The sequence below is a fragment of the Danio aesculapii genome, chromosome 23, assembly GCF_903798145.1.
Source record: "Danio aesculapii chromosome 23, fDanAes4.1, whole genome shotgun sequence".
Classification (NCBI taxonomy): domain Eukaryota; kingdom Metazoa; phylum Chordata; class Actinopteri; order Cypriniformes; family Danionidae; genus Danio; species Danio aesculapii.
Window position 1 is genome coordinate 7204077 of NC_079457.1, and position 13630 is coordinate 7217706.

General features: G+C 40.5%; 1 protein-coding gene across 1 annotated transcript; it reads left to right on the forward strand.

Moving 5' to 3' along the window:
* The first annotated feature begins 282 nt into the window (after positions 1 to 282).
* Positions 283 to 7388, forward strand: mdp1 (magnesium dependent phosphatase 1). The gene is made up of 6 exons (XM_056449362.1): positions 283 to 387; positions 2783 to 2846; positions 2957 to 3064; positions 5523 to 5630; positions 6852 to 6937; positions 7019 to 7388. The coding sequence occupies exons 1-6, from the start codon at positions 354 to 356 to the stop codon at positions 7099 to 7101; spliced, it is 483 nt and encodes a 160-aa protein (XP_056305337.1). The 5' UTR covers positions 283 to 353; the 3' UTR covers positions 7102 to 7388.
* Positions 7389 to 13630: the final 6242 nt, after the last annotated feature.

Consider the following 13630-nt stretch of genomic DNA (forward strand, 5'->3'; position numbering starts at 1 on the left):
TAGATTAATATTATTATCGATATGTTTATTTTTAATCTTAAAAAACCGTTTAACTGTTACTATTGACTTGCATTGCGATGCAACAAGCACCACGGATTCATCTAACAGTACTCTCTAATGACCAGCTAAGGAAAAAAGCCACCTACATTTTGTATTTCTCACCTGATTGTGAATAAATTAATAACTTTTTTGATTTTCTGTGAACTATCGCTTTAAAGAACCGAAAGCCATACCTCATACGCGATGATGACGTCATGACGCTACTTCCGCATTACCGGTAAGCGAAAGCGATCTGTGCTGTATTTGTGATTCATTTGTGTTCTGAAGTTTGTCTTGTCAGTGTCTAATCAAAGATGTCTAAGCCTAAATTAATAGTGTTTGACCTCGGTAAGTTTTTAAATTTCGTGTTTAGAGTTGTGCTCAGACTGTATACAAATTGTACTTTATTATAGAGACTTGTGAGTTATGTATATATTAAATATACATATTAGACTCGTTATGACTCTTTATCCACTTCCTTATGTGTTTTGTATAACATGTGTAAATGTATTTTGTATATTGTGGACAGAATATACAATATGACAGGTGGCTGATGCTAAATGTAATGTGTATTTATATAATAAATTAGTATTAAATCCTATTATTTTATTAAATAACTCTATTAATGACCATGACACTTTCTTGTAATTCTAATGATTTATATAAAAGATGTATGGGCAATTTTTTAAACCTTATTTATAAATGGTAGAATTTTGACAAAATTGTGTGCTCTAAATACTGTATACTGTATGAGATGAGATGAGATCATAACTGAGATGATGTAAGATTTGTGACTTGTTTCCTGCTGGGTGTAGTGATGGGACGATAACCAGTTACAAGGTGTATCGTGGTTTGGAAAAGTCAGGGTTTTAAAACCACAAAAATGTTCAGTTATTCCATTCCTAAGGTATATGTAAAGGGTTTTTAAAGTGTTTCTGAAACTAATGAAGAGAGCAGAAGTCAGTGATTTATTTATATTATTTAGCCTGACGCGTTTACGGTTCCAAAATATGAATGTTTCCTAAACTGCAATATATTTTGTGGAAAAAATGTTGTTTACCAAGTTATTTAAAAAGAACTTACTTTACAGCAGTAATCACAATACCGTGATATTTTATCAAAGGTTATCATACCGCCAGAAACTTACACCAGCCCATGCCTAGCTGGATAGAGGTAAAGTTGGTTTTATATTCGCACATTCGTTAATTTAGAAGTCTGTATTTTGTTTACCATTTTACTTTGAATATTCGATCAGAATTAGCATGCAAGTGTGGCTTGAAAACAACATTAACACTGTTTATTTGACTGTGAAAAATGTGCTTTGATAGTCATTGGCTGCTAATATGATTTCGCTATTTAGAGTTTGCAAAGAATACTTTCATGAAATTATATTATTAAGGGGAAACTCTGAATGTGCGAATATAAAACCAACTTTACCTCTATCGTAGCTGGGAAGGGAAGGGAAGGGGTTGTTAGTCACAAACAATACTGAGGATAAATAGTGTTTAAAGGATTCGCAGTTAATCCCAGCAGAAATCAACAGTCATTATGCCAGACAACTTGTTTTTTTTTATCTTCTGTCGTCCAGTTTTGTATAAGGTGGCATTATTCTCCTCAGCTCAATAGTCCAACATTAAAAGGAAACTTACTAGAATGACCATATTCATTTCAGCAGACTTAAAAAAAAAACAGCCCAAAAAACTCCACAGCAATATTATGGGTGTATATCAAATATTAGTCATTCATTCATATTTTTGGCTTAGTCCCTTTATTCATCAGAGGCCGCCATGGCGGAATGAACCACCAACTATTCCAGCATATGTTTTACACAGCAGATGGCCTTCCAGCCACAACCCAGTACTGGGAAACATCCATATACACACTCATTCACATTAATGCACTACAGACAATTTTTGTTTATTCAGTTCCCCTATAGCGCATGTGTTTGGACTGTGGGGGAATCCGGGAAGCCTCCGTGTTGCCCAAATATTATCGTACTATAGGGAATACAGAGAAAATTATCTGGAGGAGCAAAACACAGTGAACTAAAAAAGAGCTTTGGATATGCGTGTGATACCAATGTTAAGTTTAAATTTGATGGATAAAAAGAAAGCACAAAGAAAAGCCTACCTCTCTCTCAGTTTTCACTAGGCAAATGGATTATTTGTAGCGCAGCCTTGTTATCTGAAGTGATTTTGTTTCAGTTCTTTTAAATGGAAGTTCCCCAAACTTAAAATGCAACCCATAATATGAAATGCATGTGATCTGTTGCTCATAAATCCTCAAGGATGAAGTGTTTGGAAAATGTACAACTACATAATGTTTTCTGAGAGGTTTAGATGTACACTTAGGGGAAGATAAGAGAATATACTGTCTAAAATATACATTAAATCATTACATCTATGGGAAGTCCCTATAAAACATGAAAACCCAACAAATGTGTGTGTATGTGTGTTTTTGTGACACATAAGGATGCAAATTTGTATAACGACATGGATATTACATACTGTAGGTATTACAATGAGAAGGTGAGTAATGAGGACATTGCATGTGTGGGTGTGTGTTGGTTTGACCTACATTATGAGAACCCACAATTCTAATTTTGTGGTCTTTAATTGGGTTTCCTGCCCTGTATTTCAAATAGCAAAATATACATAATAAACAAACTTTTATTGATTTCTATCCTTGTTGTAATAGGCATACCAACATGTATATATAATAAATTAATCTTGGCTTTAAACAGATTACACTCTCTGGCCATTCTGGGTTGACACTCATGTCCGAGCGCCGTTTCACATCGATGACGGGTTTGTCTTTTACAGCTCTTGTGTTTGTTCTCATTTGAAATATTTGAAGATGTTTACCTGGTTGATGTTTCTTTTTTGCTTTCATGTGTACTCATCACCTGCTCTTCCAGGGGCATAGTGAGGGATTCCAGATGTGAAAAAGTTCCCATTTATCATGATACCGAAAAGATCCTGCGCTCGCTCCATGGTCAGGGCTTCAAGATCGGCATCGCATCACGGTACGATTTCTATTCTATTCTAAGCACTTTTCCTCATGCGCATTTGAGTGTATGGTTAAAAACTAGCCTGGAGTGCCATCTGTGGTTAAAAACTAGCCTAGACTGTGATCTGCTGCTATAAACTAGCCTAGAGCACAGTCTACTGTTAAAAACTAGCCTAGAGTGTGATCTGCTGTTATAAACTAGCCTAGAGCGCGGTCTACTGTTAAAAACTAGCCTAGAGTATGATCTGCTGCTTAAAAACTAGCCTAGAGCGCAGTCTACTGTTAAAAACTAGCCTAGAGCGCAATCTACAGTTAAAAACTAGCCTAGAGTGCGATCTGCTGCTAAAAACTAGCCTAGAGTGCCGTCTGTGGTTAAAAACTAGCCTAGAGTGCCGTCTGTGGTTAAAAACTAGCCTAGAGTGCCGTCTGTGGTTAAAAGCTAGCCTAGAGTGCCATCTGCTGCTAAAAACTAGCCTAGAGTGCCATCTGTGGTTAAAAAGTAGCCTAGAGTGCCATCTGCTGCTAAAAACTAGCCTAGAGTGCCATCTGTGGTTAAAAAGTAGCCTAGAGCGCAATCTACAGTTAAAAACTAGCCTAGAGTGCCGTCTGTGGTTAAAAAGTAGCCTAGAGCGCAATCTACAGTTAAAAACTAGCCTAGAGTGCCATCTGTGGTTAAAAAGTAGCCTAGAGCGCAATCTACAGTTAAAAACTAGCCTAGAGTGCGATCTGCTGCTAAAAACTAGCCTAGAGTGCCGTCTGTGGTTAAAAACTAGCCTAGAGCACAGTCTACTGTTAAAAACTAGCCTAGAGTGCCGTCTGTGGTTAAAAACTAGCCTAGAGTGCCATCTGCTGCTAAAAACTAGCCTAGAGTGCCATCTGTGGTTAAAAAGTAGCCTAGAGTGCGATCTGCTGCTAAAAACTAGCCTAGAGTGCCGTCTGTGGTTAAAAAGTAGCCTAGAGTGCCATCTGCTGCTAAAAACTAGCCTAGAGTGCCGTCTGTGGTTAAAAACTAGCCTAGAGTGCCGTCTGTGGTTAAAAACAAGCCTAGAGTGCCGTCTGCTGCTAAAAACTAGCCTAGAGTGCTGTCAGTGGTTAAAAACTAGCCTAGAGTGCCGTCTGTGTTTAAAAACTAGCCTAGAGTGCCGTCTGTGGTTAAAAACTAGCCTAGAGTGCCGTCTGTGGTTAAAAACTAGCCTAGAGTGCCATCTGCTGCTAAAAACTAGCCGAGTGCCGTCTGTTGTTAAAAACTAGCCTAGAGTGCCGTCTGTGGTTAAAAACTAGCCTAGAGTGCCATCTGCTGCTAAAAACTAGCCTAGAGTGCCATCTGTGGTTAAAAACTAGCCTAGAGTGCCATCTGCTGCTAAAAACTAGCCTAGAGTGCCGTCTGTGGTTAAAAACTAGCCTAGAGTGCCATCTGCTGCTAAAAATTAGCCTAGAGTGCCATCTGTGGTTTAAAAACTAGCCTACAGTGCGATCTGCTGCTATAAACTAGCCTAGAGTGCTGTCTGTGGTTAAAAAGTAGCCTAGAGCGCAGTCTACTGTTAAAAACCAGCTTAGAGTGCAGTCTGCTGCTATAAACTAGCCTAGAGCGCAGTCTACTGTTAAAAACCAGCTTAGAGTGCAGTCTGCTGCTATAAACTAGCCTAGAGCGCAGCCTACTGTTAAAAAATTGCCTAGAGCACCATCTGCTACTATAAATATACGGACCCTGATCATGCGTCAATACCGCTGCCACATTTGTACAGTTCTCAAAGCACAAATGTCATTCAACTGCACTAGTTAAGACTAAAGCCAGCACTTTTGTGCTAAACAAGTCACGTTACTGATGATAATAAAGTCACTTACTGCATTCACCATGAGGCAAAGTAGCACTAACTTGCACTAAATACTAAGCTTATGCTAGTTTTTTTGAATAAAATTGGCGAACAATGTAAATGAAACATGACAACAAGACGCTGCGGTGTCGGAAACTTATTGTCAGCTAAGAGAACGAGTCGTTCATGATGGGGATTCATTCACAAACGAATCGCTCCCTCCGTTACAATGAGAAGTGAAAGCGGGAGAGGGGTTGTGTTTCAGGACATGGATTAGATCAAATGTAAGAGGGAGATAATACATTTCCATGCACACAAACATTCACTCTTTACCAGTAATGCCAGTGCAGTCACTTATCCATCGAAGTAGAAAAATGATGTAAAATTATAATTTTTGTATTTAAAACAATATTTGCATAATGACCTCCGGGAGAACTCCCGATCCTAGATATGTAAACATATATACATATATCTCTAGCTCCAGATGACCAGTCCTCCACTGCACCTTGGTCCCGCAATCATTTCAAAGGAGCGCTACCCTGTACTAAAATGACTGCTCTATTGACGCATTCCTTCCAATAGACAAAAACAGCGTAGGTGACATCTAATGTAAATATCTATGCAAAATATCAATGTTAGTCTTTTTTCTGTTTCTTAAAGGACCAGCGAGACTGAAGGAGCCAATCAACTACTGTCACTCTATAATCTTGACCAATACATTTCCTTCAAGGAAATCTACCCAGGGTCAAAGGTCACTCACTTTAAAAGGTACATGATAGATTTATTTTTATTGTATAAACCACCTTAACATTGTGGCATCATGTACAATTTCTGGTGGGAATTTCTTGTTTCTTCCCCACCTCTATTTAAAATGTTTGTATAATACATACACTATCTGATAAAAGTCTTGTCATTGATCTCAGTTGTAAAAGCAACAAATAATAACTTGACTTCTAGTTGATCATTTGGAAAAGTGGCAGAAGGTTGATTTTTCTAATGAATCATCTGTTTAACTGCATCCCAATCATCACAAATACTGCAGAAGACCTACTGGAACCCACATGGACCCAAGATTCTCAAATCAGTCAAGTTTGGTGAAGGAAAAATCATGGTTTGGGGCTACATTCAGTATGGGGGCATGCGAGAGCTCTGCAGAGTGGATGGCAACATCAACAGCCTGAGGTATCAAGACATTTGTGCTGCCCATTACATTACAAACCACAGGAGAGGGCAAATTCTCCAGCAGGATAGCGCTCCTCATACTTCAGCCTCCACATCATAGCTCCTGAAAGCAAAGAAGGTCAAGGTGCTCCAGGATTGTCCAGCCCAGTCACCCAGTATGAACATTATTGAGCATGTCTGGGGTAAGATGGAGGAGGCATTGAAGATGAATCCAAAGTATCTTGATGAACTCTGGGAGTCCTGCAAGAACGCTTTCTTTGTCATTCCAGATGACTTAAGTGATTTGAGTCATTGCAGAGATGTATGGATGCAGTCCTCCAAGCTCATGGGAGTCAGACACAATATTCATTCTTTTTCCACTGCAGCATGACTTTATATGCTATATTGGACATTATTTCTGTTTGTCTCAGCAAAGTCAGACCTTATTGTCCTTATTAATTCATTAAAAATCACAATTAATCCAAACTTTTAACAATTGTGCATTTTGTGTGTGTGTGTCACTTGTTTATGTGGTTTACAAGGACACAAAATTGAATAATGACATGGGTATGACCTAAGTGTTACTTTCAGGTGGTTTACAAGACAAATGCCCTATGTCCACATCAATTAAAATGCATAAAAAAATCATACTTAGGGTCTATTGACATTCAAAATTTGCCAGAGGTTTCTTGGGAGTGTTTAATGGTAGACTAATGCAATATAATAAGCATTTTGTTACAGAATAAAACACATTACGCCTATGGAGACTTCCTATACAAGTGTGTGTGTACAGTGTACCTTCTCTGACTGCTGTTGTTGTGTCTCCAGGCTGAAAGCTGACAGTGGCGTCCAGTTTTCTGACATGATGTTTTTTGATGACGAGGACAGGAACATCGTGGAGGTCGGCAGGCTCGGTGAGTCTTCATCTTCACAGATCCGCAAGTGTGTGATGAAAGCTGGGATGAATAGCTGTTTTCTGCTCTTTTTTGATTCAGGTGTTACCTGTGTGCTGGTTTTCAATGCGATCACCTGTGATCTAGTCAATAAAGCGCTGGAGCAGTTCAGCAAGAAGCAGTGATGAAGGGGAATCCATTCGCCGAGGAGTCTGATGTGTTTACGGGTCATTTTTGTGTAAACATTTCAGTGCAAGTGCTTCAAATATTTATTTATTTCTTATAACGATTAGATTTAAATTTTTGGTCTACTTGTGATGCAGTTATTCATCACTTTGCTATATAAATAGATGGTTGATTCCATCATTTTTAAAAAAGTGACATTCACCTGTTGTTGTTTTTTTCTTTCAATAGAGAATACGCACAGCTAGTGTTTTTTTCCTCGACTGATAAACTTCCTGTAAACGGTTAATGTGACTTTCATTCATTCATTTTCCTTCAGCTTAGTCCAGTGGTCGGTAACCTATGGCTCGCGAGCCACAAGTGGCTCTTTGACCAAAATACGTGGCCGTCCTGCCATCTCCGTTAAATAATATTTTTCAGTTAAAACAAATGATAACGTCAGATATCTAGAAATCAGGTTCCTATTGAAAATACAATTACAATTCCCTCGTTATTGTAATTTATTGAAGGAAATAGAATAAAATCAACTTACTCACGTTTCTATGGTAACAGCGCGCGCACGTAAATTCAAACTACATTCATGAGTGGTGATGGCAAAAAAAATAATCCTGAGAAACATTGAAAGTTTCAAAATGAGTGGGCAGAAACATTTGCTTTAAATGAAAGCTCTGGTGCTCTGCTCTGTCTGATTTGAACAAATCAGGTCGGCGGCTGTCCGCGGCGCCCAGCCAGGATTCGGGACACTTCATGTTTCTGCCGCGCCACAGAGCTCCATCTGAATAGCTTCATTTTAAATAACATGCGAATGTCCGTGTCTGGTGTTCCGGGTCGCAGCTCAAAGTGGGTCATCCGGTGCCTCAGTCAAAGTTAATTCAGTGTGCGTGGTTATTAGTGTCTGTGTACACGCTCGGAACTTTAAACTAGCGCACAGTTGGTTGGCTGTAAAACTATACAAAGACACAAATGATTGTGTACTCTCTGCTTGGTCTGTCTCCGAGTCGTATATGTATGGCTGAATGCTTGTCCTCTCACTCATGTTGCTTCTCTCTGTCTGCCTGTCTGTTGCAAACACAGAGCGGGGGAGCTCTTGGCTCCGCCCCCTTGTTACATTGGGCGGGAAGTCTAAACTAATTTTCATATGAAGCAACACACCCCTAAAACAGCGAGCTGTGTACACGCCCCCAAAATGACTCTTTAGAACACATTATAATAGAAAAATCTGAACTGTGTTTTGAACTGAACCGAAACTGGCACACTCAAAAGAACCATAATATTAATATTAAATCATAAAAAAGGGGTAAACTATGTGCCCTTTAAGAGACATTTTGAAACCCACCATGCAGCTTTTGTGGCAAAGTACCAGCTGAGCAAAAGCCGAAAGAAGGCGTGTGAGCTCCAGCATAAAGTGCAGACCGGACAAAAACAGCAGGGGCAGGACGGGAGTTTGGACAGGGGCATCTTGGAGTTTGAATGCTGTGAGCTCTGCTTTCCTCATCGGAGATCGTGAGGCAAAGGTAACCTTTCACAGACGGCGAATAGGTTGTGTATGTTCAAGTACGCAAATGAACTGTTCTTAATTTTCAAAACTGTTCAAATTTACAGTGCTTAATTTGAGCCAGATCTTGCTCCGGGAAATTTGAGATATTTGTGTTTTACGTTCCGGTATTTATTTTAATTGATCCGGCATTAACTAGTGCGTGTTGAACACCTGCAAGTTTGTGTGTTTGTATGTGTGTGTGAGAGAGAGAGAGAATGTGAATGAGTCCGAGTGAAAAGCAGTGAGCAAAGCTGTGTTGAGTAAAGGTAGTCACTTTTGACCAATCAGCTTTCTTACATTTACAATCACTCTCATTGATTGGTGATTGTTGTTTCGCGCAGTGAGCAGCGAAAATAAAGAATGGCACAGTGGCCTACCTAAATAATAACCGTGTTTTCAAAGTGCCAGAGGCAGTCAAGCATATATTGATTTTAAACACGAGTAAATCTGATTATGAGCCTGATCAAGAGAAGATGAAACTGCGCGAATGGAAGACAAGTCAGCCAGAAATCTCAAGTCAGCCAGAAAACATGACAAAAGAGGTAACTGTGGACTCATCTTAAAGATTAGATAGAGCCATTTTTCGCTTGGCACATAATAGTGAAGTGAACTGTCACATGGCTCTTTAAGAAAATGCATTTGCCAAAAAAATCAGAAAAGGCTCTGAAAAGAGGTTCCTGACCCCTGAGCTTAGTCTCTATTTCAGATGTTGCTACAGTGACATTAAATGCCAGCTATTACAGCATATGTTATACACAGTGTATGCCCTTCCAGGTACTATGGCCCCATACACTACGGTCAATTTAGTTTATTCAATTCCCCTATAGCGCATGTGTTTGACTGTGGGGTAAACCGGAGCACCTTGAGGAAACCCAGCACGGGAAGAACATGCAGACTCCACACAGAAATTCCAACTGGCACAGCCGGGACTCGAACCGGTGACCATCTTACTGTCAATTTTTTATGGTTCGTTTTACAGCATCGATGTTGTAATGGAATTAAAATCTAATCAGCAGGGTTCATACGGTCATGGAAAATCTGGAAAAGTCATGGAATTTTGACATGGCATGTTTCAGGCCTGGAAAAGTTTTGGAAAGGTCATGGAAGTTTTCAAGTTTTGCTGCCTTGGAAAGTTCAAGCTTGCTGAACTCTGACCTGTGAAATCGCATCACGTAATTACGCGAGACCAATAGAAGCTCAAAACATGGCCTCTTTGTACAGAAATTTTAAATATAGAGCAATTGCTCACTTTTTTATGTCTAATCATCTTGTAGTGTAAAATGTAATGTAATGTGTTCTTGTAGAGGGCATTTATTGTATTTGAACATACACCCAAAGGGCTTGACAATCATGAGGCAGGGGGTCTCTCCACACCACCACCAATGTGCAGCATCCACTTGGATGCAGCCACAGGACAATGGCACTAGTGCGCTCCCCACACATCAGCTATAGGGACAGTGGAGAGACAGTGATACAGCCAATTCAGTGGCTGAGGATGATTAGGAGGCCATGATGGTTAAGGGCCGATGGAGGGAATTTGGCCAGGACACCAGAGTTACACCTGTTCTGTTTACGAGAAGTGCCATGGGATTGATTTTTAATGACCACAGAGAGTCGGGACCTCAGTTTAACATCTCATCCAAAAGATGGCACTCATTGACAGTGAAGTGTCCCCTTCACTTTATTTGGGCATTGGGACTCACACAGACTGCAGGTTGAGCGCCCCCTATTGGCCTCACTAACACCACTTCCAACAGCAACTTAGTTTTCCCATGTGGTCTCGCATCCAGGTACTGACCAGGCTCAGCCCTGCTTAGATTCAGTGAGTAACTAGTCTTGGGCTGCAGGGTGATATGGCTGTGGCAAATCTTGTTTAATCCCACCCCTTTTCACAGTGACGAACAACTCTAGTGTGACCACAACTTAAAAGTAATAGTAAACATCCTATGAGTGGGTTCCATTTAGAAGGGCTCATCCCTACGCCCTAATCCAGGGATGTCCAAACTCGGCCCTGGAGGGCCGGTGTCCAACTGAGTTTAGCTCCAACTTGCTTCAACGCACCTGCCAGGAAGTTTCTAGTATATCTAGATAGAGCTTGATCAGCTGGTTCAGGTGTGGGTGATTAAGGTAGGAGCTAAACTCTCCACCGAGTTTGGACACCCCTGCACTAATCCCTTTGGAGAGCCCCTAGTAAGAGATTAGAGGGTTGAGTGCAGTGATTGACACCAAACAACTTCCCTACTCAAAGGATCATGGCCTAAAGCATCTATCAGGTTTATTTTTCTAAATCCTTCATTCAAAAGGGCCCTTCAAAGTGGCCCATTTTGAGCACTTCAGTTTTGAATGACACTTCAATACGACTGACATCATTTTTTCGCTCCTAAGTGCCCTTCGGAGGTCAAAATATCCTATTTGGAACGCACCGTATGTTAAAACAGATTGGATACATTCTGCAATTGACATTAGTTGTACAATCTGTATTGTGGGATTGACAGGTCCACTATGCTTTGGACACCACTACAAATGGCAGCTTACTCAAATAGTGCACTATGCTAGAGCGTGATTTTGAACGCAGCCCTATTAATAACTATAAATTTGACCAGAGAAGACAACGCCTTCAGCTTCAAACTTATACATTACACAGCAGATAATATACTGTCTTCAATGTACAGCTACTTAATACTTTAAAACCATTTTATCGCTCTGTGGCAGTTTGTGTGTTTGGCTGAATAATTTAGCGTCAGGCCTGCGTCTCAGAGGGTCTAAAAGCCCAGTGGCCTCGTTTTCTAATAATTGAATAGCGTTTTTTTTCCCCGCCGTGCGCGGCATTAACGGTGGTGCGCCTTTACCTACCGGATCCCGACTCTTCCCTGAATAAGTGATTCTGTGTCTCGCTGACAACCTGTTTAGATAAAAGCAGAAAGTGCTGCACATCATACAGTTCAAGAGACAGATGCATTTGATCTGGATCTCTCATCCTGAAGTCTAAAGCGTACTTCCACTCTTCCTTTTTTCAGCTTCTTCTCAGGTTTTCGCGGGCGTCGCATGTAGAAAGCAAAGTGACAGTGGAATAAAGGCGAGGTGAGCTTTAGTATTTTTTTCCTCAACATCACAGCGGCTTCATGTCACATACAGACAGTAACGCTTTCTGTAGTTTGGGAGAGTTGCTAGATCTTAAAATGAGTTTAATAATTCACGGTGGCTTAAAAATTGATGCGGTGGATTGTAATTGCGGACTGAAGACGACACCGTTTCATATTTTAAAGGTCTGTGTGTGATAAACTTTTAGGAATGTGTTTAGGTATTGGTAGAGGAACTGTTAAATGTAATAGTCAAATGCTAGGTGTTATAAAGCTACACAGATTGGGATATTGGGAAATATTCTGATTTCTAATGCATTAAAATTAAACAAGCCTCGGTATGTTATTGCAGCAGTTCTTACAGCATTACATCATCATTAAAGTAATTAGATTTACAACACCTTGATTTCATACATATATGCAGCAACTCAATGCATTTAGGTTATGTAGACATGGTCAAGACGATCTGCTGCAGTTTAAACCGAGCATCAGAATGAGGAGGAAAGGTGATTTAAGTGACTTTGAACGTGGCATGGTTGTTGGTGCCAGACGGGCTGATCTGAGTATTTCAGAAACTGCTGATCTACTGGAATTTTCACACACAACCATCTCTAGGGTTTACAGAGAATGGTCTGAAAAAGAGGAAATATCCAGTGAGCGGCAGTTCTGTCAGTGCAAATGCCTTGACGATGTCAGAGGAGATTGGCCAGACTGGTTCCAGCTGATAGAAAGGCAACAGTAACTCAAATAACCACTCGTTACAACTGAGGTTACAACATGTCGAACCTTGAGGCAGATGGGCTACAGCAGCAGAAGACCACACTGGATACCACTCCTGTCAGCTAAGAACAGGAAACTGAGGCTACAATTCACACAGGCTCACCAAAATTGGACAACAGAAGTTTGGAAAAAAGATGCCTGGTCTGATGAGTCTCAATTTCTGCTGCGACATTCGCATGGTGGATTCAGAATTTGGCGTCAACAACATGAAATCCTGGATCCATTCTGCCTTGTATCAATGGTTCAGGCTGATGGTGGTGGTGTAATGGTGTGGGGGATAGTTTCTTGGCACATTTTGGGCCCATTAGTACCAACTGAGCATCATGTCAACACCACAGCCTACCTGAGTATTGTTGATGACCATGTCCATCCCTTTATGACCACAGTCTTCCCATCTTCTGATGGCTACTTCCAGCAGGATAACGTGCCATGTCATAAAGTGTAAATCATCTCAGACTGGTTTCTTAAACATGACAATGAGTTTATTGTACTCAAATGGCCTCCACAGTCACCAGGTCTCAATTCAATAAAGCACCTTTGGGATGTGGTGGAACGGGAGATTGGCATCATTGATGTGCAGCCGACAAATCTGCAGCAACTGTGTGATGCTATCATGTCAATATGGAGCAAAATCTCTGAGGAATATTTCCAGTACCTTGTTGAATCTATGCCATGAAGGATTAAGGCAGTTCTGAAGGCAAAAGGGGGTCCAACCTGGTACTAGTAAGGTGTACCTAATAAAGTGGCTGGTGATGTAAGAAAAACCCTGTAGAAACCACAAGTAGGCTATACCAGTATATGTTGACCTTGTGGGTACATTTATTAAATCATGAGCAAATTGGTGCAGAAATCTCACTGATTTAATCATTATGAAAATGTAAACATGCAGATTGTTTCCTGTCTGTGGGTTGGCGTAGGGAGAGAGAATATACCCAGCAGGCACAGGATGTCAACATGACGTCAGATTGATGTTGTACCCCAATGTCGTGGGACATTGCATTTTGTTTGGAAATGAAAATTGGGTTGTCGTCAATGTCCAACATCCAACCTATAATCAAGCAAATATCAACGTCTAATAATGTTACTGCTTGATGTTGTGTGGATTTTACCACTTTGACGTCTATCAGATGTTGG